The 25,254-nt window shown below is 46.4% G+C and overlaps 1 protein-coding gene across 1 annotated transcript in view; it reads left to right on the forward strand.

Annotated features, from left to right (window-relative positions):
- LOC309808906 (forkhead-associated domain-containing protein 1-like) overlaps nucleotides 1–25,254 on the forward strand; it is a gene marked incomplete at both ends in the record, with an annotated part of 77,217 nt that overhangs the window by 16,419 nt on the left and 35,544 nt on the right. Inside the window, 2 exons of the mRNA XM_082629476.1 lie at nucleotides 1,308–1,514; nucleotides 17,439–17,709. Of these exons, the coding sequence (XP_082485602.1) occupies nucleotides 1,308–1,514; nucleotides 17,439–17,709 (478 nt within the window). The remainder of the gene's footprint in view (nucleotides 1–1,307; nucleotides 1,515–17,438; nucleotides 17,710–25,254) is intronic.

The raw sequence follows: 25,254 nt of genomic DNA on the forward strand, positions 1-25,254 counted from the left end.
ATGCAGTAAAGCACTTAGCAAATTTCCTGGCATTTGTGTAATTACACATAATGTGTCATTAATATATTCTACTAATATATGCAGTTATATTATTATCTATTCATATACTATAAGCTATTATTAATATAAGCTATTGGTTATAATTATATTGTGGGACATTAGTATAGATTTCTAAGTCCAAGTACTCTCTATGAAAGTTGGATGAGGCGCTCTGAGAAGAGTGACTTAGAAAATAGTTGCAAAGTCTCAGGCTGGAGTGGATGGCTCATAGGCAGTGTCCTGAAAAGACAGAAGACTTCGCACGTGCCCTGCAGCCCATAGTCCAGGGCGCCAGGGCCAGGGGGGATGTGATATTTCCTCCTTGGTGCTGAGTTTTGCTCATTCTTCTTATTAAAGTGATTACACAGGAGGTTTCTGACCCCACTGACAATTCAGTGTCTGGGGTCTCTCTCTTTTGTGGGAAATGTGGTCACACCAGGGCCCCTATTGAAAAATAGATCATCTTTGGTTAGATAAATTCTGATTAGCTTTAAGAAGCAACAGTAATAATTAATCCCATGGGAAAAACCTTCATTGTACACCAAGGCTTTTAAAAGGTAGTTATAAAACTATGTTTTGTGGTGTGAGCTCAATTGTGTTTAAACTTTTTAAAAGGATTGTAAGCATAGAGAAAAGACTGGAATGATGTGAACCACCATGTTCTCAGTGCCTGCCTCTGGGGGACGGGAGTCTAAGTGATTTCAATGTCTTCTTTGCGTTTTTCTCTAGTTCTCATTTTCTGCATTATTAGAAAACACTTGTCATTTTTGAAATGAATAGAACAAACAAATGAAAACAACAATTATGACAAAACCTCCCCTTAACTTTAACACTTGCAGTAAATGGACAGTTGTCACTTGCCAACTGACCTTTCTGGTTTGTGTTGGGCCATTTCTGCTGTCTTGCCACTCGGGACAACCAAAAGGATACTTGCATGGGATCAGAGAACTATCAAGTGGCCAATTCCTGGCCAATTCCCCCCGAGTTCCCTCTTGCCTCTGTGTTGCCTGACGCCCTACCCCAAAACTGGGCATCTATTCTGGGTCTGCTGTCAGGGTCTGGTGACCCTCCACTCACTAGCTGTGTGGCCTTAGGCAAGTCACTTAACCTCTCTGACCCTCAGCATCCTCCTCTTAAAATGAGGATTGCAGTGACCGTCCAGCCAGATGAAGTGGTTAGCACATTGGGGCCCCCAGTGTCAGTGGCACTAGTTATTCCTTGTTATTCCTGTTATTCCTGGCTCTGACTGTCCCCCTTCTGCATTTCAGTCTGCAGACGTCGACAACCATCACGCACTCATTGAATATAATGAGGCCGAAAGCAGCTTTGTTCTCCACGACTTCAATTCCTGCAACGGCACGTTCGTCAATGAGTGCCACATTCAGAACGTGGCTGTGAAGCTCCTACCCGGAGACATCCTGAGGTTTGGGTCCAGAGGGCTGACCTACGAACTGGTCATCGAAAACCCAGCCTCGGTGAGTCCAGGCCCTGCGGGGGCGGGGGGGGAGGGCGGGGTGCAGAGGTGCCGTGTTGTGTCACCTTCCGTGCAGCCTAAGGCTCGGGTACGGCCACAGGTGGAGTTCGTCTGGAGCGCGTCACTCTTCCTTTCGCGATTCTGCGAAGTTCAGCCCCATCGCGTGGGTGCCCGGGGAGAGCGAGTCCTCGCGCCCTCTTCTGGGCATTTCGTGGAATTACATGCAAGAGTTGCCTAGGGACCAGCCCAGAGCGAGAGCATTTTCCTGAAAAGTGAAGCTTGGCGAGGGGAGGTGGAAAGCAGGTGTGTGCTTTTGAAGATGCAGAGATGGATGCTTCCTTTTTAGGCAGATCAGTGCTCTGCAACTTCCTAGCTTTGCGACCTCGGCCAGGCTTCTCTGCGTGCCTGGGTCTGGGTCTTCTCAGCGGTGCAGGGCGTTGAGAGAGTATCTATGTATAAAAAGTCAAAGTCTCTGGCCGGAGTAGACACTCAAGGCCTGCCAGCTGTTATCACACCGGATCAGAAATGTTCCCGGGATCAGGACCTAAAGTATGGCCCCAGGTTAAGCGGAACGTAACCCAAAATTCGCCCAGCAAAGCTCAGTCACCAGAAGTATCTGGTTCAGTAGGGAGGCGGGATGGGGGCTGGTTAGCAACACAGTCCTGGGTCAGAACCCCAGCTCTGCCACTGGCCTACTCGGTGCACTCTTGCACAAGCCATTGGACCCCTCTGAACCTCGGTTTCCTCATCTACAAAATGGGGCCAACGACAGCAATGACCTTGCAGGCTTATCTCGAGGGCTAAATGAGATGGTTCTAATTGTAAAACTCCCAGAATAATGCCCATTCGTGGTGAGCACACAATACCTGTCGTGTGTGTCCCAGAGAGACGGCGTGTTAACCTCACTCCCCAGCACCAAGAACGCTGCATGGACTGAGACTTCTGAGGCTTAAAGTCCTTTCTGGGACGAGGCTGGTTATAAATAAATAAAGTTTAGAGAATCTAGACAGAATCCTGTGGTGTCGGTCCCCTAGGCAGCCCTAAATACTCACTCAGAGAAGATCAGCACCGTCCCTCAGGCTGCAGGGCCCATGACACCGCATCCACCACGTTTGGCTTTGAAAATCTGGGGCAGTTTTCTCCTGCTGCTTCTCAGCCCCCTTTTCCTCCTTGGACCAACATTAAAGTGTGCTCACTTGTGGGATGCACTGGGATCCACTGGCCGCCCTGAGGAGGGGCTCCTGACCCAGAAGGTGTTGACCTGATCAGGGGTTCTCAACATGGGTTCTAAGGATCCCCCTCGTGAGAAGCACGTGGGGAGCAGACCCACAGTGCAGATCTGGGCTTCACCCCAGGCCTGAGGACTCATACTTAGGATTCCCAGATGAAATACTGGACACGCAGTTAAATCTGAATTTCAGAGAAGCAACAAATAATTGTTATGTACAGGTGTGGCCCAACTATTGCAAGGAACCACTTATGCTAAAAAAATTATTTGGTGTTTATCTGAAATTCAGATTTAACGGACACCCTATAGTTTATTATATATTGATTTATTCATTTCTTTATTTATGCGAAATCTGGCAACCATACACATCCTCCCTGGGAGTAGGGCCTGGGAATTTAGAATCATTTGTATGGAACACTTACAGAATTTTTTAGGGATCAAAGAAAAGGGGATTTCACACTCCCAAGCCTGAAAATCCAAGTTCATGAAGTTTGATTCAATGTGCCCCAACATGTCTGATTCCAAGAATTTTTCAGGAATGTTCAGTAAAATTACAGGTTCCCAGACCCCCTCCCTGGGAAATTCTGACTCTGTGGCTTGCCCGTGGGGAGAAGAAGAGGGGGAGCAGCAAACAATATCTGCATTTTTTTCTTCTTTTTTCCTACAAAGATATTTACTGAAATATTATTTATAGGGGCATAAAATTTGAAAACTATTTCCATCCAAAGGGGGCATTGTTTAATATATTATATTGTTTAATATATTATAAGGAGTTTAATATATTATAAGGAGTTCGTTTATATATGGAATACTGTTCTGCCTTTTTAAAACACAGCTTTCTTGAGATATAATTGACATGCCATAAACGTCACATGTTTAAAGTCTGTAAGTGGATGGGCTTTGACATATGGGTACACCTGTGAAACCATAGCCACAATCAAGACAGTGAACAGCTCCTTCATCCTCCAAAGTTTCCTCCGGATCACAGCATGTGTTTGTTTGCTTGCTTGCTCTTAACAGCTTCACTGAAGTACAATTTACATAACAGAAACTTCACCCATTTGAAGTGTCCAATTCAATCAATTTGAATATATTGATGGAGTTGTGCAGCCATCACCACAACCTGCTCTCAGAACATTTTCCTCCATTTCTATCACCCCAAACCTCGGAGAAACCTTGGAGGTATTTCATTTTGGGGTTTGTTTTTAACTTTTAATTTTCAAAATTATGGTAAAATACACATAAAATTTACCATCTTAACCATGTTTAAGTGCACAGTTCACAGTGGCATTAAATCTATTCACACTGTTGTGCAGCCATCACCCCCATCCATCTTCAGAACTTTGTTCATCTTCCCAAACTGAAACTCTAAGCCCATCACATCAAACCCCCTGCTTCCTTCCTCCCCTCCCACCATGCTTTCTGTGTCTGTGAATTGGACTATTCTAGGTTCCTCATATAAATGGAATCTTACATTGTTTGTCCTTTTGTGACCATCTTATTTCACTTAGTATGATATCCTCATGGTTCATTCCAGTTGAATATTTCATTGTATGGATTCACCACATTTTGTTTACCTGTTCATCCATCCATGGCCACTTGGGTTGCTTCCACCTTTTGGCCATTTTGAGTAAGTTTGTTATGCACACGGGTGTACAACTATGGAATGGGGACTTTATTTTACAAGGTGCTTCTTATATAATTGTGGGAAAAAGTGATGACGACCTCTAACCTTGAGTAGATAAGACGGAAGAAGATGCTTTGTAAGAAGAGAAACCAGGAGAGCAGCAGGAGGAATCACTGACGTGAACAGCACTGTGCTAAGCAATTCACCTGCTCTCCCTTATTTCACGCTCATAGCAACCTATGAGATGGGTTCTCCCATGATCCCCATTTGACAGACAAGGAATCCGAAACTTAGAGAGGTTAGGTAATTTCCCCAGGGCCACACAGCTAGTCAGTGCAAATTAAACACTATCCCCACTTGTGGAAAAAGGAGGGGAGAAAACCATTTAGTCTAATGCTAGCTGGAGCAGTAGCCTTGACTGGTTTTCACACCGAGGAAAGCATACTCTCACGGTCACTCGAATATGCACGGATTTTTTCAATTCTTATTCCTACACGCACTTGCACCTTGCTTCATTCCTCGGTTGACTGCAGGCAGCTGCACAAGTGTTCCCCTGGCCTGTGCCCAGGGCACTTTGCAGGACTCTCCACAGCCCCATCTTCTCAAAAGTGCTCTCTGCCGGGGCGTCCCCAGCTTGAGAAGCTTCCATCCATGATGCTCATATTCATGGAGGGGTCCTTTGCAGCGTCCGTGTGAGGGCAGCCTGTGGACTGACTGACACCTTCCTACAAATTCCACTTCCTGATGACCCCAACCTGCTGGCTATTTAAAAGAAGAGAAAGGAAGAGGGGAAAAGGGAGAGGTATTGAAGAGCATCTCTCATCAAATATTTTGAAGCCCAGTTTTTCTAAAAAATTCGTGGCCCTCTTGCTTCCGGCATATTCTTGTTTCCAATTGATTTTGGGGTCCCTGGTGAGGGCGCTGTGTTTCCTCCTTGGATGGAGTTTCCACGGAGGACTGCCCTGATATCATACAGATTAAGTATGATGAGAACTGTTTTTCTCCCGACAAAGAGTTCCCAAATGAAAGCATTTAGTTCAGGTTTTGTGGTGACCCTAACCAACAGAGGAGGGTGTGACAGCATTTTACTGGGGGAGGGGGGTGAGGTGCGGGGTGCTTAGGAATCCAGATGTGTGTGCAGATGTCACAGTGGTTAGAGCATGTGCCCTGAGGTCAGGCTGACTCCAGCGCCGTCCCAGCCCTGCTCTTGACCGGCTTTTATACTGGACGTGCACAAATCATCTACCTCTCAGAGCCTCGGTCCCCACTCCTGTAACAATAGTTCCTACCACCTTGAGTGACTGTGTTATTAAGTGGGCAAAGTGCGTAAATTGCTTAGTCCAGCGTCTGGCACCTAATAAGCACATGATAACCCTCAGCTTTAGAGTCAAGCAAACCAGCATGGAGCAGCCAAGATGCCTCCTTTGTATATGTCCTTTTGGACAGGGAAACCTCCCAAGACCTGCCCCCGCTAGCAGATAAATACATTTGCAGATAAATTACCCATAGAATAACATACAAGATGGAAAAATATAAAGAAAAACTCTTGTTTGACAAAGTGCATTGGCAGCCAGGTTGTGCCCAGGACCATCCTTTTTTTTTTTTTTTTGTGGTCGCGGGCGTCTCACTGTTGTGGCTTCTCCCGTTGCAGAGCACAGGCTCCGGACGTGCAGGCTCATCGGCCATGGCTCACAGGCCCAGCCGCTCCACGGCATGTGGGATCTTCCCGGACCGGGGCCCAAACCCATGTCCCCTGCATCGGCAGGTGGACTCTCAACCACTGCGCCACCAGGGAAGCCCCCAGGACCATACTTTGTAAATTATAGCTCTCTCATCAAAGTATTACCTAGGGCTGCCATATTGCACAACTCCAGGTTCACCATTCACAACGTAGCCCATGTGGATGGCGCCCACTGAAACTGTGCAGGACATAACCCGCAGGGCCATCTGCAATGCCCTGAAGCAACCGTTGATTAATCCCATAGAGTCTTGGCACCAGGCGTGGGAAATTGAAGTCCCAGAGTCAGGTGTGCCGCCGTGTTGTGGGTTTTGTTGGTTGTTGCCTTTACTCGTGCTTTCTGAGCTCTGGGAAAGGAGGTGTGGAAACAAGCTGTGCTAGTCACAGTGGCGCCGTTCTTACAAGGCAGCTGAGTAAGGAAACCCACGTCACCCGTATGTATCCATCATGTCTTTCTCTGTTCTGAAATACGGCAAAACGGATGGAAATGGCCAGAATGAAAAAGGAAGCCAGGCGCCACAAATGACGTGCCGAGTTGTTCCATGAGGGGGTTGACAGCTCCTTGTCGGCAGCCCCCATCCCCATGACAGCCTGTGTCTGGCCTTCCCTGTAGCCTGCTCTGCCCTGTTCCCAGTCCAGCCAGACTCTCCCCCGTGGCTCCTGGATACTGTCTTCTGTCCCTGCAATGTCATGACGTCCTGTCTTGCGAGAAGAGCGCCCTCTGTCGGCCAATATTCCTTGCTGCTTTAATGGGGAAGCTCTGCAGAACACAATCGAGAAAGCAAGGGCTTTAGAGTTGGATGGACCCAAGTTGAAATGCCAGCTGCAACTGACTTTACCTTTCTGAGCTTCAATTTCCAATTTCTGCCAAGGAGCTACTCATTAATCCCAGGTCCCCTTTCCCCCTTCAGTTGTTTTTATAGAGGTACCTGGGACCACCCCTATCATGGCATAAACTGAGGCTCAGAGAGTTTCAGTGACTTCCCCAAGGTTAGGCATCAGTCATATAGATCCAGAGACAGGATTAAAAGCCGGCTCTCCTGAGTCCCTTGGAACCTTTTCCTAATAGCACGAAGCATCGTGGGGCCGTGAGAGCCCAGGCAGGTCCTTCACTGCCCAGCGGTTAAGGAAGGTCTTGCAATTCCCAGTCCAACCTGCAATTTCACACGCTGACAGGGGATGATTCATTATGTGGGTAAAAACGAAAGCCACTGATAATAGAAGAAAATGCATTTTCAGTTATCTGGCTTCCTTGCTTGTTTGGCTCCACTAACTTATTTTTTGGCTGCACCAATGCAGGATCTTAGTTCCTTAACCGGGGATCAAACCTGCACCCCCTGCATTGGAAGCATGGAGTCTTAACCACTGGACGGCCAGGGAAGTCCCTGGCTCCACTAACTTTTTTTCTTTAATTATTTTATTTATTTAATTTATTTATTTTTGGCTGCGTTGGGTCTTCGTTGATGCGCGCGGGCTTTCTCTAGTTGCGGCGAGCGGGGGCTAACCTTCGTTGCAGTGCGTGGGTTTCTCATTGCGGTGGCTTCTCTTGTTGCGGAGCATGGGCTCTAGGTGCGTGGGCTTCAGTAGTTGTGGCACGCGGGCTCAGTACTTGTGGCTCGCGGGCTCTAGAGCACAGGCTCAGTAGTTGTGGCCCATGGGCTTAGTTGCTCAGCGGCATGTGGGATGTTCCTGGACCAGGGCTCGAATCCCTGTCCCCTGCATTGGCAGGTGGATTCTTAACCACTGTGCGCCCAGGGAAGTCCACCCACTAACTGTTTACCAGGGATATTGCTGCCGTTCCTGGACGAATTCAGTTGCCCCCTTTCTTCTTCTATTTTGACGATGGTGATCACACCTGATGGCTAATGTTTTATGCTCATTTATTATGGACCAGGAAGTGTTCCCAGCATTTCACGTGCACTATCTCACGCACTTCTCACAGACTAAGAAATGGCTGTTAGTATCCCTGTGTCTTACAGACAAGGCACAGAAATGACACACTCGTCAGGGTCCCAGAGGAGGAGCAGAGCCGGGAGCCGGACCAGAGTCTGTGTGACGCCGGAACCCAAGGTCTTAACCCGAGGTCGGCACGTTATGGCCCAGGGTCAAGTGCGGGCCATCACCTGTTTCTGTAAAGTTTCCTGGGAACACAGCCATCCCATTCATTTCAGTATTGCCTGTGTTGTCGGCTACAAGGGCAGAGTAAGCAGTGCAGATCCTATGGCCCACAGGGCTGGAAATGCTTACTGTCTGGCTCTACAGAAAACGTTTACCAGCCTCTGCTTGGAACACTATGCAGTACTGCCTCTTTCATTTGACTTGGTTTCTGAAAGAAGAACTTAAAATAGACGGGGGAGCTGGGGAGAAAGAACTCACTCAGATTGAGCCTTACTGTGTGCCAGGAAATGTGCTGGTTAATTGCTTAAGTTTACTGAGGAATAAGAAAAAACAGACAAGCTGGAAAAATAAACTTTGAACAGTCTTTTCAATACCTCTTTAAAAAAGAGCTGGAAATATGTGGTTCTAAATATACATACACATATATATGCATTTGCAAATATAGTAATAATATAATTACATTGACATAGATCTGATAAATGTACTAGACATTAACATATTATATATACAACAGATGCATATTATAAATTTTACCTGTTTCTTCAACTGGAAAGTTTTCTTTTAAAACTGTGGAATGTTGGGAATTCCCTGGTGGTCCAGTGGTTAGGACTCAGTGCTCTCACTGCTGAGGACCTGGGTTCAATTCCTGGTCACGTAACTAAGATCCCACAAGTGCACGGCGAGGCCAAAAAACGAAATAAATGAAACTATGGAATGTCTTCCCTGAGTCACTTTTGAAGCAGAAATTTGGGGTTTGTAGTCTGAAGCCTGCTGTAGCTAGAGAACTATTTATCTATCAAAGTTTCTCTAAGCAGCGTTTTACTACTTGTCTTATGATTGGTTCCTTGGTCTTAAATCATTCTTCTCTGGAGATGCTGCTTTACTTTTATAAGTTGAAAGGTAAATTTGGTGCATGATGACAGTCTGGTGGGTTTTATTTGAGCATGTCATAACCTTTAAAACAACTTTCACTCTGAGTACATAGTGATGCTTATGCTAAAGTCTCAGTAAGCATACTGTCCAGGAAATTTGATTGTTTGCAAGTATCAGAAAACCAACTAAAACTAGCCTAGGCAAAAAAAAAAAAAAAAGCTCATGGAACTGAAAAGGCCAAAAGCTGCAGCTTAGGCCCAGCTGGATCCAGGCGCCCAAATCATGGTCAGGAATCTGACTCTTTCTTCCCTGTTAGCTTCCCAATCTCAGACAGACTCTTGCCTCACCTGTAGGAAAGTGGCCAGCAGCAGCCCCAGCACCCTACAAAGTAGCAGTTCCAGGGAAAGAGCCAGCATCTTCATTGGCAGTGGCTTGGATCACGTGGCTTCCCCTGAACCAATCCCTGAGGCCAGGGGCCAGGAATGCTCTGATTGGCCAGGCCTGGGTTATGGTCTCACCCCTGGGGTGGAAGGGTCAGAGTTCTATGGACTCAGGATTGTCAGGGAAAGGGTGTCTTCCCTGCAAAAAAATTAAGGTGCCCATCCAGAAGATGGAAGAAATGGATGCGGCGGAGGCAAAAACAAAGATGTCCATGACATTAGAAAGCATTCCTATTGCCTAAGTGGAGCCTTCCGAACGGGATTTGCCACTAGGGATCTGGGGGGAGGGAAATGACGAATAATCCACTTTTCCATTGGAAAAGTCCCAGGGCAGTCTCCAAGGAAGCAGAGTTGCTCATTTCTCTCCTGTGGTGAACAGGTGTGATGAGAAGCTCAGAGTCAGGGCCTTAGTTGTCCATCCCCAAGAAGGGTGGCGTTTCCACGTTTCTGGGACCTCTGAATAGGGCCCGTTCTTGAGGAGGATGTGGCTTTACTGTACCAGGGGTTGAGGAGCCGGCAACTGAGTGAATGACCAGAGAGCATGGTGCCCTTCAGAACAAAGCCTCTTTCTGGTCAAGCTTTGTCATCTACCTGACCTCGTAGGATTTCCTCTACCTTGTGCTTTTACAGGTCCCGTGGGGACCTACTGATGTGATGAGAAATCCTGAGGCTGGGTGTTTTATATCAAAGGCGATTTCCCAAGATCAGTGAAGTGGAGGGCACGGGGCAGCAGACAGCCTCAGACTAGGCCTCCGCAGCAAAAACTCACACACAAGGACCCCTGAGGCTGTGTTATCACCAGATGTCTACAGGCAATGCAGATGACATCGGGGGAGGTGGAGACGGGAGCGCGGGCTGAACCCTTAGCATCCTGCTGAGACAGAACCCAGACTCGGTCAGGAACCAGGCCGCTTCCTGCTTCCTCTGGCAGACCACACCCTTTGTTACGAAACCAGAACCACGTTGCTCCTTCTCTGAACTTAGTTGATGATCATTCATTCATTCATTCATTCATTCCATCTCTCAATCTGGCAAGACCGAATTGAAGCAGGCCAAGTCTAGGGGTAGCAAAAGCTATTTGCAAAAATCTGGCTGTTTTCTCATTAGATTCTATTTCACATTTTATGGACTGACCAGGAAGCTGATTAGAACTTGAAAGGAAAGGAAAAACCGTAAGGTTGAAGATTTACAAGAAAATGGGAAAATTAGATGGGCCAGATCTCCTTTAACACAGCTGGGAAAAACCCAAACGAATGGCTTTTCTGAACAGCTCAAAGGGACTTAATTCTTTTAAGTTCCAAAACCTAAAAATAATGTATAACTTGGCGGTTCTGTGTTCTAAATGTATAATCCTGATTTCTCACACTGAAACCCCGTACATAATTTACCCTTTTCTTGGGGACATAGAATTATTACCCATCTCTGAGTTACGGTGACACCCCGGTAGCTGTTGAGATAAAGGCCATTTGTCCTGGCACCAAGTAGCCCCCTCTCCTGGCTTCTGAGATCTACTGGCCATGTTTTCTAGTCTCCATTCTGTCTTTCCAGGTCCATGGCTCCTCCATGCTGCGGTCAGTGTGCTTGCTCGCCACCATCACCCCTACCCCCCAGGCCCTTCCAGACTGTGGGAATTAAGCTCCACATCTATGTATGTTAAATTCTTCTGTAAGGAAGACGATCTCTTCTCCCTCCTTTATGTATTTACTCACTAATGTATCTAGGTCAGTATGGACTCATGCATACTGATTTTACAGTTTGAGTTTATAATCCAATACTCATTAAGTATTTCTTTGCTCAAATTCTTCCAGCCTTGGCCACTGGGAGCTCTTTCAGGTTGCTTGCTGTGTCCTTGAGCATCTCCCCACCTTTTCGTTTTGGGCACTTCCTTACTCTCTGCTGTTACAAGATGCGCCAGGCATAGCATGTATTTTCCCCATCCCAGCCCCAGAATCAAAGTGCTTTTTATTTACACTCCGTTTGCCAACTGTTCAGCTCAGTCAGCGAACACCTACCATAGCAGGCACTCTGCTGGGTGCCAGCACAGCCAGCAATTGGCTGGTAAATATTTAATGACCAGCTCTCTGGAAAATGTAAATACATGGATGCATAGCATAAGGTTTACTGATATAAAGAATGTGTATCACAGTCTTTCCATGTAACAAGAAATACATTACCCTTTCTTGTAAATTCTATATAGCCAGCTGAGTCTCACAGAATGCTTTCATTGACTTTAGCTGAAGTCTTGTATCCATAGCCAATTTCTCATTGCAGTTGACGAATGAGAGAGTTCCCAACCTGAGCACTCGTGGGTATTTTTGGATATTTTGGATTTATGAATAATACAAGTGAAAAAAGAAAGACGTTAGAACTCCACATGTTCATCAGTGACATGAGTGAGTTTGTTGCTGCATCAGATAATAATTTTCAAATACTGGAAGAACGTTTCCCCATTTTTTTGCTCTATTCATAACATAATGGCTAAGACACAACATGCTTTTGTATAATCTGCATTGTTAACATTTTCTCCATTACTGTCTTAAGTCTAGGCAATCAACAAAACAAACAAACAAACAAAATCAAGCTCTACATGAACCACCATTATTAAACCTATTTATAAAAGTTTTTAAAAATCAAGCCCTCATTTATAACATTTCCTGATTTCTATGTTGTAATATGCCCTCCACGGTCAATTTCAAACTCCCAATCACACATCCCTGAATACAGAGAAGGAAAGAGAGGTGTGGTAACACATTACTATGTAGCATTTCCAACAGAAACATATAGTAGAGTGAAATAACCTCAAGAGCATAGGTAATAATAAAATAGAGTAAAATAATTAGGAAGGGGTGACTTTTAAGTTTGTATCACCTTTGTTTCTAATATAATTTAATTGTAAATTTATGTAAGTTAATTCTTATTAATGGCTGTGTTTATCAACCAGTTGGCAAAATTCCTGGACATTTAACAATCGGTTCTCGTGAGCGGGTACCAGCTGGCCCCAGCACTCCTCTGGTACAGCAGTAAACATACCACAGGTCTTCCCAGATGGAGGCTGGGGTCCTCTGAGCTGCTTCCAGGGCGTGGCATGTACCAGATGAATAACACTTCCATAAGACAGTTGTCAGTGTTCCTAGAAAATCCCATTTCTAAGTAGCCCATGCGATGTCTTGTGGTTTTTCACACAATCTAATGTTCATTTCCTTTTTTTAACTCGGAAAATATCCTATCATTCACTAACCGATCGTCTAAGATCCGTTTGTGAGTATGGAAAGCAGGTAATAAATCATGACTTCGAGTAACCTAGAAGTCCTAAGAGCACAGGTATTGGAGTCAAATAGTGTCACCGCTTCCTGGGTGTGAGACCTTGGGCAAGTCATTTAACCTCTCTGAGCTTCAGTTTCTTAATCCACACAATGAGGGGTAAAATGCCTCCTGCAAGATTATTCTGGAGATCAGATGAGACCACATGCATTAAGTGCCCAGCACAGTCTGTGGCACATCTGTGGCTTCTCTACACAGTGGCTCATAGCCGTTGTATTGTCCACAATTACTTACAAATGGCAGAGCACATAACAAGCTCTCCAAGGGCAAGGTCTAAGTTTCCACCTTCTCTGCAGGCTCCAGGGCTTCCTGGCAGAATTCATGTGTACTGTAGGCACTCGATGTGCAAACTACTTCGAAGTTTTTTTAGGGTCTCCCGTTCAACTTACACTCTTTACAGGGTTAGAAGCAGATATTGGGGAAATAACACAAAGAACAAATAGATAATTTGAAAAAAAATGGATAGTGACTTCTTGAGTAAATCATTGACCTGTGTTTATTAAAGCTAATATAAATTCAGCCGTGGATGTGGTCATGGTTAATCCAGGTGGTTGACAACCTGCTTTTTTTTTTTTTTTCGGTACACGGGCCTCTCACTGTTGTGGCCTCTCCCGTTGCGGAGCACAGGCTCCAGACGCGCAGGTTCAGCGGCCATGTCTCACGGGCCTAGCCGCTCTGTGGCATGTGGGATCTTCCCGGACCGGGGCACGAACCCGTGTTCCCTACATCGGCAGGCGGACTCTCAACCACTGCACCACCAGGGAAGCCCCAACCTGCTATTTTAAAGGTAGTATGGAAAAGAAATCAGGAGTATCACATATGCTACCTCAAAAACAAAACAAAAAACCCAACCATGGCAACATACCATATGGTCAGAGAACAGACACAAAGAAAGAGAAAAGGCATTAGCGTGTATTTTTAAACTAAAGTTTCTAAAAACAGACTTGAAGACTTCCCTGGTGACACAGTGGATAAGAATCCACCTGCCAGCGCAGGGGACACAGGTTCGAGCCCTGGTCTGGGAAGATCCCACATGTCGCGGAGGAACTAAGCCCATGCGCCACAACTACTGAGCCTGCGCTCTAGAGCCCACGTGCCACAACTGCTGAGCCCATGTGCCCCAGCTACTGCAGCCCATGCGCCTAGAGCCCACACTCCAAAACAAGAGAAGCCACCACAAGGAGAAGCCTGCCCACCACAACGAAGAGCCCCCCGCTCGCCGTAACTAAGAAACCCTGCACGTAGCAACGAAAACCCAACACAGCCAAAAATAAACCGAATTAAATCTAAAATAAATAAATAATACAAACAGACTTGTTGATAACGGACCTTGACCCCATGCTTCCTGTACAGCCCAAAACCTTGACCTTCCCTCTGATAAAGCAAGCCAGCAAACTAGAGAAAACCAACTTTAACCATCCAACTAAAGCTACCCTCAACCAACACGCTTCAGAGAAAAAGAAAAAACCAAAACTTTATTTTTTTAATTTTTAACCCCGAAGACCTTGGAGTCTCTGCTGCGTTTATACATCTTTGGCTCCTTCCCCCTAGGGGCCCTATCGTTCGGGCTCTATGTGCTGCAAGCGACAGAAACCAGCTCTAGCCGGCCTCAGGGATGGAACACTTCAGGGTAGCACCCCAGGCAGGGCTCAAAACCAGCTTCCTTATTTTCCCCACCATGTTCACAGCAGCATAGTTATAATAGCCAAGAGGTAGAAACCACACAAGTGCCCATGACGCTTAATGAATAAACAAAATACACTCTAAACTATATAAATAAATGGAATATTATTTAGCCTTAAAAATGAAGGAAGGTCTTCCCTGGTGGCGCAGTGGTTGAGAGTCCACCTGCCGATGCAGGGGACACAGGTTCGTGCCCCAGTCCGGGAGGATCCCACATGCTGCGGAGCGGCTGGGCCCGTGAGCCATGGCCGCTGAGCCTGCGTGTCTGGAGCCTGTGCTCCACAACGGCAGAGGCCACAGCAGTGAGAGGCCCACCTATCACAAAAAAAATAAAATAAAATAAAAAGAAGGAAATTTTGACATGTTACAACATGGATGAACCTTGAGGGCATTATGCTAAGTGAAATACGCCAGTCACAAAAAGACAAGTACCATGTGATTTCACTTATTTGAGGTACTTGGTACTTAGAGTAGTCCAATTCATAGAGACAGAATGTTGGTCACCACGGGCTGGGTGGCGGAGGGAATGGGGAGTTGTTGTCTAATGGTTAATAGAGTTTACGTTTTGCAAGACGAAAAAGTTCTGGAGATCCATCTCACAGAAATGTGACTATACTTAACACCACTGAACTGTATACTTTAAAATGGCTAAGATGATAAATTTTATGTTGCAGGTTATTTACCACAATTTGAAAAATAAATAAACAGCTTCCCTCTCTCCATGTCTGGGCTCCACTCCCTCATGCTGGCTGCATTCTGAAGTCCCACCAGGTCACTCCAGATCCTGGTGTCCAGCCAAGTCTTCTTGGGTCTCCTTGGCTCTGATTGGATCACTTGCCCCACCACTGAACCAATCAGTATGTCCAGGGAGTGTGATTGGTTGATTGCTTAGCCCCACCCACAGCAATGGGCCAACAGATTGGGAGGGAGATTCCTGGAATTTCCAGAAGAGCCAGGTGGGTTGCGGCCTGTCCACTACAGCAGTGAACCACTTGAGGCATGAGATATGAGCACTCCCTTTAGCACCCTGGCAGTTAGTGGGCAGTGAGGCACATCTACCTGAGCATCCCAGCACAAAAGGGAATTCCTCCACACTACCCGTGGTCTCTCGATTTGTTTTCTATCAGGCGGGGGTAAAACATATTCAAATTTCCCCCTTCCCACCTTCAGCCCTTTCATTCGATAAATCTTTATTAAATCGATGAGGAAAGGTTGTAGGAATGATTGAGGCAAGACAGCCCCAGAGGAGAGGACGGGAAGGGATAGGATGGATGGAGAAGTGAGTGCAAGGCAGGAGCAGGACACCTCAGCTTCTGAAAGGAGAGAAAGGAAGAAAGCTTAGGTGGAGACCGAGGTGCCCACAGTGGAGAGAAATTCGAATCTTCACATAAGGTAACAGAGTTCTGGAACACTGCCAAGTCCGTTCCTGAAACAGGTTTCAGCGGGGCCAGTGTCATCATAAATGCTGGGCAGGGGTCGCCAGGCAATTGGAGTTTGATTTTCCCGAACAGTGTTCTCCCTGACTCCAAAAAAGTCTTCAGGGGAATTCACCGGATTCTTGACTTGGCTGGGAAAGACTGTAGCTAAAAGACTGGTTTGGGAACCTGAGTGAGTGGAGAACCTTCCTCTTGAATACAATCCAGCTGGAGCTATAGGAAGTTCTGTCTGCCAGTGCTCCTATTTCAGAAGCATTCTGTCCTGTTTCTCATTATGTGTCTGCAGTCTGCAGAAAGAGAAACGTGACCGCCACAGGCGGCAAACCTTTGAACTTAGCTTCTTCCTTGAAAAGTGTGTTTTTTTCTGCCAAGAGACTGGGGGCGGGGCAGAGGAGGGAGAGAGAGACAGAGAGGGAAAGAGCTTTCCAGAACCCCAGTCCCACCACCCTCTCCACCACCACCTGAGCTTGGTGAAGTCCTTAACCTCTCCAAGCCTCATTTGTAAGCTAGGAATAAGGAGAGCTCCTCCCCTTCAGGGCTATGGTGAGAAATCGGTGAGTAATTACAATAAATGGTAGCATTCACGATGTCACGGTTTAACCACTAGGCTCAGGGAGGGATGGCCACAACAGCATTAACCAACACAAAGCCAGGTGTCAGCACCTCTCAGCATTTGCTTCTCCCGGTGTAGATGGATTTTGATGTGCTCTCTAATGAAAGTAGCTACAGACATCTTCCGCTGGATCAGATGAAAAAAGGTTCCCTCAATAGATATTTATGGAGCGTCTGCCACGAATCAGATGTGGCAGATGTTGAGGATCACAGGTTAATGAGCCAGTTGGGGTGCGAGCCAGTTGGGGTGCCTGCCACCCCAGAGCTCTCAGCTTCGGGGAACAGGTGGAATGGGAGTGCCAGGGAGACACACAGTGTGGATGTGTGTGTCCTGGAGAGCTGGGCTTGAATCTCGGAGATGTGTTCATTCATTCTTTCAACCAGTATTTAAGGACCTACTGTGTATGTGCCAAGGGTTTATTCTAGGAGCTGAGGATACGGTGCTGAGCAAGGTAGACAAAAAGCTGTCAGCCTCTCAGAGCTCAGAGGTGGCGTTGTACCAGCTCAGACGCTCACTGCCAAATCTGTGATCCTGGGAAAGTCACTATGTCTTGCTCAGCCTCGGGCTCATCACAGAGCATCAGGGGTATTAAATGAGGTAATGCATGTGAATCTCTTGACTGGGTGCCTGGCACGAAGGCTGCACCCAATAAATGGTGGTGCGATAGTGTGCAAGGTGACCCATGGTGGGGACCACCATCCCAAATTTGGGGAGAGTCTGGGAGGGCTTCCTGGGAGAAGTGACTTATACGCCGAAATGTAGGGCAGCAATTATGTCGCCGGGACAGAAAGGTGAAGACCACCCCAGCTGCTCGTAACCTCCCCTGACCCTCTTGTCTGCCCCTGCAGGTCTCCTTCCCATGGGTGAGGGGCCCAGCACCTTGGCCAAGGCCACAGCCACCTTGGGCCACCCAGCAACTGAACCAGTCACCCTCACCACCACAGAACCCCTTCTACCCGGGCATCTGGCCAGCGCCAGTGCAGAGGAGCTGGTCGCAGGGGTCCCCCGAGCCCCCCATGGTCCCACCAGCCTCCCACAGGCGGCCCGTGAGTGCCAGCGAGAAGATGTTCTCCTTCGTGGTGGAGAGAGCCGCCCACAGCGTTCCCATCATCAGGCAAGGTACTCATGGGCGCTTCCTTGGCGGCTTAGGGGAGGGGCTTTTGCTAGGAGGATGGGTCTCAGTTTCTGCTTTCCCCTTTTTTAAAAATTTTTATTGAGGCGCAGTTGATTTACAGTGTTGTGTTAGTTTCAGGTATGCAGCACACTGAATCTGTTCAACATATACATGTATCCACTCTTTTTTAGATTCTTTTCCCATATAGACCATTACAGAGTATTGAGGAGAGTTCCCTGTGCTATCCAGTAGGTCCTTCTTAGTTATCTCTTTTATGTATAGTATTGTGTATGTCAATCCCTCTCTTCCAATTTATCCCTCCCCCCTCTCATTCCCGGTAACCATAAGTTTATTTTCTACATCTGTAACTCTATCTCTGTTTTGTAGATAAGTTCATTTGTACCTTTTTTTAGATTCCACATATAAGCAATATGGTATGATATTTGTCTTTCTCTGGCTTTTGCTTATGTTCTCTGGTTCTGAAGTAGAACATAATCAATTGTGAAAAAATTGGGGAAAGCAGAAAGTTAGAAAACAGTAAAAGATAAGCTGTCACCCTTATCACCAGAATTCTCCCTGTTGACTTTTTGGTACAAACTCCTCCAAGACTGTGCTCTGCCCATCTGCACACGTCAGTACCTCTGTGGTGAGTGTGTGTGTGTGTGTGTTTGTACGTATATATGAATATATATGAATGTGTATCAGAATCTAAATTTATATACTTCGACTCAGATGTACAGACATATTGGTAACTGAAATCCCTCTTGCCTTAGGAGGTTTTTAAATATTTTATTACCATTTTACAGGTAAGAGGAGACTGAGGCTTATTGAGAAAATTACTTCTCCGGAGGTTATGTATTCAATCTAATCTGATCTAACGCTTTTCAGTCAAATTTAAGGCTGGTTATCTCAGTGACTGTCACTCACAGCCTGGTCACTTTGGGGACACACAGCCATCAGGGTTTCCTTCTCCCCCCCTCCCCCCCAAAAGGCCTCATGGCATTTGGGGAGGAGACTTCCTGTCTGTCACCATCCTCTTGGCCTTTCCAGCCTTACGGGCAGAGTAGCTGGGTCGAGTTAGTCCCTGGCATGATTCCCAGGTTTCTTCTGTGGCCACTGGTGTGAAGGTCCCATTCTCTGTTTTCTGCGTCCCAGCCCCAGACTCCTCTGAGTCCCCAGGTCGCTCGATGCCTCCACACCCTTCCCTGGTCTCACTCAAGACCACTCACCTAGTCACTTCCCTCAGCCATTCAAATAATAGTTATTATACTGAAGCATACAGACTAAGGAGCAAATGAAAGTTATCTCTGCAGTTTACATCATCATCATCATCATCTAAGGAACGCTCATGTACCTACCACCCAAGTTAAAAAATTACTCAGCCATTTCCCCCCAGCATTTTAATGTGAAAACTTTCAAACATACAGCAAAGCAAAAAGAATTTTAGAGAGCAGCTCTCCTCCTAATTCTACCCCTAACACTTTGCTGTACTCTTTATTTCATTTCTGTCTACCCACCCTTCTTGTCCTGCATTAATCCATCTTAGTTTTTGGATGCATTTCAAAATAAATAGCACACATCTGTAGTCCTCCCCCTAAATGTTTTAGCACATATACCATTAACTAGAATTCAACATTTTTTGTCTCCTTCATGTAAAATGAACACACAATGTGTATTAGTTATCATGATTGCATAACGAATTCTCCCCAAACGTAGCAGCCTAAAGCAAAAATCAAACATGTGTTATCATCTATACAGTTTCTGTGGGTCAGGAATTTGGCAGCAGCTTAGCAGGACGGCTGTGGCTCAGGGTCCCTCGTAAGGCTGCAGTCATCTGAAGGCTTGACCTGGGCCGCAGGATCCACTTCCAAGATGGCGTGCTCACATGGCTGTCAGCAGGAGGCCCCAGCTCCTCACCACATGGGCCTCCCCAGAGAGTGGCTCGAGCATTCCCATGACACGGCAGCTGCTCCTCCTGAGCAAGTGATCCTGGAGGACAAGATGGAAGTGGCAACATCTCTTGTGACTAAGCCTCAGAAGTCATGCTCTGTCATTGCTGCAATATCCTGCTGGTTACACAGGGCGTCACCCTCCAGTGTGGGAGAAGACTACACACGGGCCTGAAGACCAGGAGGCGGGGATTTTCAGCAGTTATCTTGGAGGCCGGCTACCACAGCCTGCCCTCGGGTCCTCAATGATTCACACTCCTCCTCCTCTCTCCCGAGGCCCCCCAAAATCTCACCCCAGTAACAGCATCGGCTCAAATTCCAGAATCTCGTCTAAATCAAGTCCAGGTACAGATGGGGCTCATGGGTGTAGTACGTTACGTTCAGCTCATCAAGTACTACTTCCAGAAATCTGAAGACCTCTGAACAAAGGGTCTGTCCCTCACACACCCAGCACATATTGGTGGGACAGACATAGCATCACTGCTACATACACTCCTCTTGTTCCAAAAGAAGAAAAACAGGAAACACACAGGAGTCCCTGGCCCAAAGCAGTTCTGAAGTCCAGCTGGGAAAATATCGGCAGTTCCTTGATTGGGCTTCAGTCCAACTCTTGCCCAGAAATGACTTTCCAGGGCTCTGGGCTCTGCCCCCAGGTCCCTGAGTTCCGCCTTCTGAGTCGTCCTCCCTTTCCTATGAAAGGTGTCCCATGGATGTGGCTGCATAGTTTTATAGCCTGCTTCCTGCCTGTAGAAGCTTGGGGGTCCAGACGCTTCTTTGACTTTTGTGGGTCTCTGTCAGTCTGAGTTGGCAGTGCTTCTTATTGGGGTTCATCCTATTAGGCAAAACCCACGCCCAGAGATATTTTTGGACACAAGCCCTTCCACCATGGGCTTCTGCAAAGACTGACAAAGAACCGAAGCTTCTTAGAAGCCCAGTTCTTGGACCGAAGGGTTCTCTTGGACACTGCCCTGGATCTGTATTCTTAACAAAGGATTTTACAACCACACCCTCAGCTTCTTCTCTAGACTGTGTTTTCTTGAGAGCGCCCTTGATTTGATCTTTGCCCAGAACCTGTTTCTTACATTTCATTTGCCACGTGGAGAGGCGGGGAATTTTCAAGCCCAGAGCATTGCCCTGGTTTAACAGCCCTTCCTTTAACTGTCTCTCCCCCTCACATTTCACTATAAGTAGCAAGAAGTAACCAGGCAGCACCTTCCAAGACTCTGTCTGGGACTCTCTTTAGCTTGACCAGTCAGCCTCATCACAAACATTTTCTACCTTCCTCATGACCACAGGCAACGTGTTAGGAAACCTCCTGCCACCACCTAACAAGGATCCCTTAACCCCAGTAACATTTTCCTCACTTTCCTGGAACCCTTCCCTCACTGCCTCCTGAAAGGCCATTGGGCTTCTACTAAGACTATTGAGGCTTTCTCAAAGACTCTTGGCCAAAGTCCTCCAGCTTCTGGCCACTGTTCCATCCCAAACCACTCCACATCGTAGGGTTTTTGTTAAATTTTGCACCACTCCTGGTGCCCAAACCTGTATTTGCTACTTATTGTTGCATAACAAATTACTGCAGGATGTAATGGCCTAAAACAACAGTAAACATTTATTATCTCCTAGTTTCTCTGAGTCAGGAAGTTGGGAATGGCTTAGCTGGGGGATTCTTGCTCAGGATTCTTCATCAGGTTGCAGTAATGGTGGTGGCTGGGCCGTGGTCCTCTGGAGGCTTGTCTGGGGCTGGAGGACCCACCTCTAGGATGGGTCACTCCCATGGCTTTTGGTAAGAGGCCTCAGTTCTTCACTAAGTGCACCTCTCCATACGTTGCTTGAGCATCCTCAAGCTGCCAGCTCCTCCAGACAAGTGGTCCTAGAGAGTGAGGCAGAAGCTGCAATGTCTTTTAGGATCTAACCTCAGGAATCAAACTGTGTCATTTCTGCAATATCCTTGGTTACATAGAGAAGCTTTGTTACGGACTGAATTGCATTCCCCCAAAATGCATATGCTGAGGCCTCAATCCCAATATCGCAGAATGTGACCATATTTGGAGATAGTGTATTGAAATAGATGAGTAAGTTCAAATGAGATGATTGGGTGGGCCCTAATCCAAGGGCTGGTGTCCTTGTAAGAAGAGAGAGAGAGACGCCAGGGATGCACGTGCACAGAGAAAAGGGCATGTGAGGACACAGCAGGAAGGTGGCCGTCTGCAAGCCAAGGAGAGAGGCCTAACCCTGCCCACACCTTGATCTTGGACTTCCAGCCTCCAGAACTGTGAGAAAATGAATTTCTTTTGTTAGACCTCCTGTGGTGTTTTGTTATGGCAGCCCCAGCTAACTAATATAAAGTCCATCCAGTATTGGAGAGGATGATGCAAGGGTCTGAATACCAGGAGACAAGAATCAGTGGGGCCATCTTGGAGACTGGCTACCACACCATGAAAGGTGTAGATCTTGAGTGTGCTCATTGAGTTTTGGCGGTCGTGTACACCTATGTAACCCAAACTCCTATCAAGATATAGAACATTACCATCACCCCAGAAAGTTCCCTCGTGTCCCTGCCCAGTCAATTCCCAGCCCCAGGCCCCAGAGGCACCCACTCTTCTGAATTCTCTTCCCGCCATGGATTAGATATTCCTGTTCTAGAATCTCAAGTACACAGAACCATGTAGTACATGTTCCTTTGTGGAAGGCTTTTTTCACTCAGCATAGTATTTCTGAGATTCATTCATTTTGTTGTATGGATCATGTTCTGTTTTATGAACATATATACAGGGTTTTTGGGGTTGTTTTTTTAATGCATCCTTTGGACACATGGCACATGGGCTGTTTCTTTTCTTTTTTTCACTCCGCCATTTAAATTTTTCCACTGTAATCACCGGTTTCTCCAGTGCCATGTTGAACTTGGGGCTTCTCTAAAGGACTTGCATCCCCCCTGGAGAAATGAAGGATGAGTCGTATGGCTTAGATTCCCTCACATCTACCTGGGCTCTATCTCCTCAGCCTCTCAGCCAGGTCTCATGTTACCAAATGTTTACCCTCGTTCCCCTGACACACTCCCCATCCTCAGAAAAGGACTTTCATCTTCCCGTGTCATGGGGAGTTCCTTTCTGTCTGGGCCTCTCTACTCCACGCTTTAGAGAAAACTCTGTGCTCCAGTCCTCCATGCTGTCTCTTGACAGAAAACACCTCTTTTTAAGGGTTCCGAGAAAGCTCTTTCCTCTCTTAGCAAAGCTGGGCTCTTCCAATTAAATTGGTTTACTGTTAGACTGTCACCTTGCTTTAGACTTGAAAAATTCTATTTGAAAACCCAAAGCCAAGGATTTATTTACTGCAGATCAGGTCAGGGTTTCTCAATCTTGGCACAGTGACAGGTGGGTCGCATAACTCCTTGTTGAAGGATCTGTCCTGTCCACTGTAGAGTGTTTAGCAGCATCCCTGACTCCTACCCACCAGAGATACCAGTAGCAACACCACCACCACCACCCCTAACTGTGGTTCTCAAAAATGTCTCCAGACATTGTCAAAAATGAAAACGTCATTTTGCCTGGGGGAAAACTCACCCTGTTCTAGTTAATACTCATCCTTCCTGTACCACAAGGCAATAAAACGTCAGCTCCAAGGCCAAATCTTAATGGCAAGAGCTCATGGGAGGTGGGGAAGAATTACTGAGAAAAGAAAATATGTGGAGTGACTTATTAAAATAGCATCTTGATTCATATATATATATATATATATATATATATATTCCAATAATGGGATCATATGAACCTAACATAGGTAACCTTTTTTTTTCTTTTTTTTGCCGTGCCGCTCAGCTTGCAGGATCTTTGTTCCCCAGCCAGGGATGGAACCTGTGCCCCCTGCAGTGGAAGCACAGAATCCTAATCACTGGACTGCCAAGGAATTCCCTACCTGATTTTTAAAATTCAATAATATGTCATAAACATCTTCCCACTTCAATACATTGACTACATAGTGGTTAAAAGCATAGGCTCTGAATCCAACAAACTTAGGCTCATCCCTTGACTCTACCACTTACCAGCTGTGTGTCCTTGAGCAGGTGACTTGACGTCTCTGTGCCTCATATCTCTCACGTATAAAATGGAGATGGGAATAATAATGCCTATCTCACTGGGTTGTTATGAAGACGAAATCGTATCCTGCCTGTAAGTGCTGAGCACAGCGCCTGGTGCATAGCGAACATTCAGTAAATATTAAAATATTTAATATTTTAATATTTAAATTTTAAATTTTACAATCTTAATAATTTAAATGTTTTAAAATTTTAATATTTAAATTTTAAATATTAAAATTTAAAAATTAAGTTATTACCTAACCATGATTGTTATTTAACTTTTATTTACAACTTACAATGTCTGAAAGACACAGTTAAGGTGCACACATACTGCCCCTGCTGCAGACTGGTGATTATTGGAGCGCACCAGGACAGCTGGGGGTTGTTAAAATATTAAAGTAACTCCCCTGCCTTTTGGCCAACAGCTCATGCCCGAAAATTCTTAAAGTGCCTGCGTCCCCGTATCCGCCGTCCCACCGCCCCAGCCCTCCCGACTCTCCCTGGGGCTTCTCCCCACTGGGACCTCCGAAGGATCCAGCATCTAGAGTTAAGCCGGTTTGGTCATACATGGCCCTTAGGTTCTTTTTGATAAATAACAGTAGCCGGTAAAGAAGTTTGGGGCAGGTGAGGGGTAACTGCTCCCGCACCTCCCTGCCTGGGTGTAAGGAAAGCAAGTCTCAGAGCAAATTCTAGCCCCACAAAGACTTTGAGTAAACACACCTTCCCCAGTAAAGGGACCCCATCGATCAGCCTGTTCTGTAAGATTGATGAAGTCCCCGCTCCGGCCATCATCTTGCAGGGAAGCGTCCCTCAAGACAGCCACGACAGGGTCGTAGAGGCAGCCGGAGTCACCCCTAGAGATGGCATCAGACGCCAGAACTCTAAGCTGAGACTGGACAGGGGCCCAGTTAGGGTCAGACCCCGAGGCCCTCCCTGGGGACACAGGCCAGTCAGTACCTTCCTCCAGTGGGAGCCGATTTCTTGAGGAATCTGAAAACAGATGAAATCTTCCTCCTGAAAACTCAGTTTCCAAATTGAGATGCGCAGTCAGTGTCGAATAAACCCCAGATTTCAAAGGCTTCATGCCTCGAAGGAAAAGAATATAAAATATCTCCATATTTTTTGTCGATTACGTGTTGAAATGATGCTTTTTAATGTATTGGGTTAAATCAAATTGATCATTAAAAAATTCATCTCTCCTTTTCACCTTTTTAATGCGACTACTAGAAAATTGAAAATTGCATTCTGTAGCTCCCTTTATTTCTCTATCAGGCACTGCTGCTATAGTCAGTTAGGACTTAGCTGCTCAGGATCCAAGAGAGTCAGATGGGGGCAGTGAGCTTCAAATAAAAGTTTTCTAATCATGGACCTAGCTGGGGAGGTGGAGGGAGAGAAAATGGGCAGCTGCTGAAGTTCCAGGCCCTTCTGTTCCTCGTGCCCCAGGAAACACTGTGGCCAGGGCTGCTCATTCAACACGCAAGGCTGTGCATTCTCTGGGCACCACAGGCCATCAGCTATGTCCA

Source organism: Mesoplodon mirus (genome assembly GCF_964341445.2).
Source record: "Mesoplodon mirus genome assembly, chromosome: 7".
NCBI lineage: Eukaryota > Metazoa > Chordata > Mammalia > Artiodactyla > Ziphiidae > Mesoplodon > Mesoplodon mirus.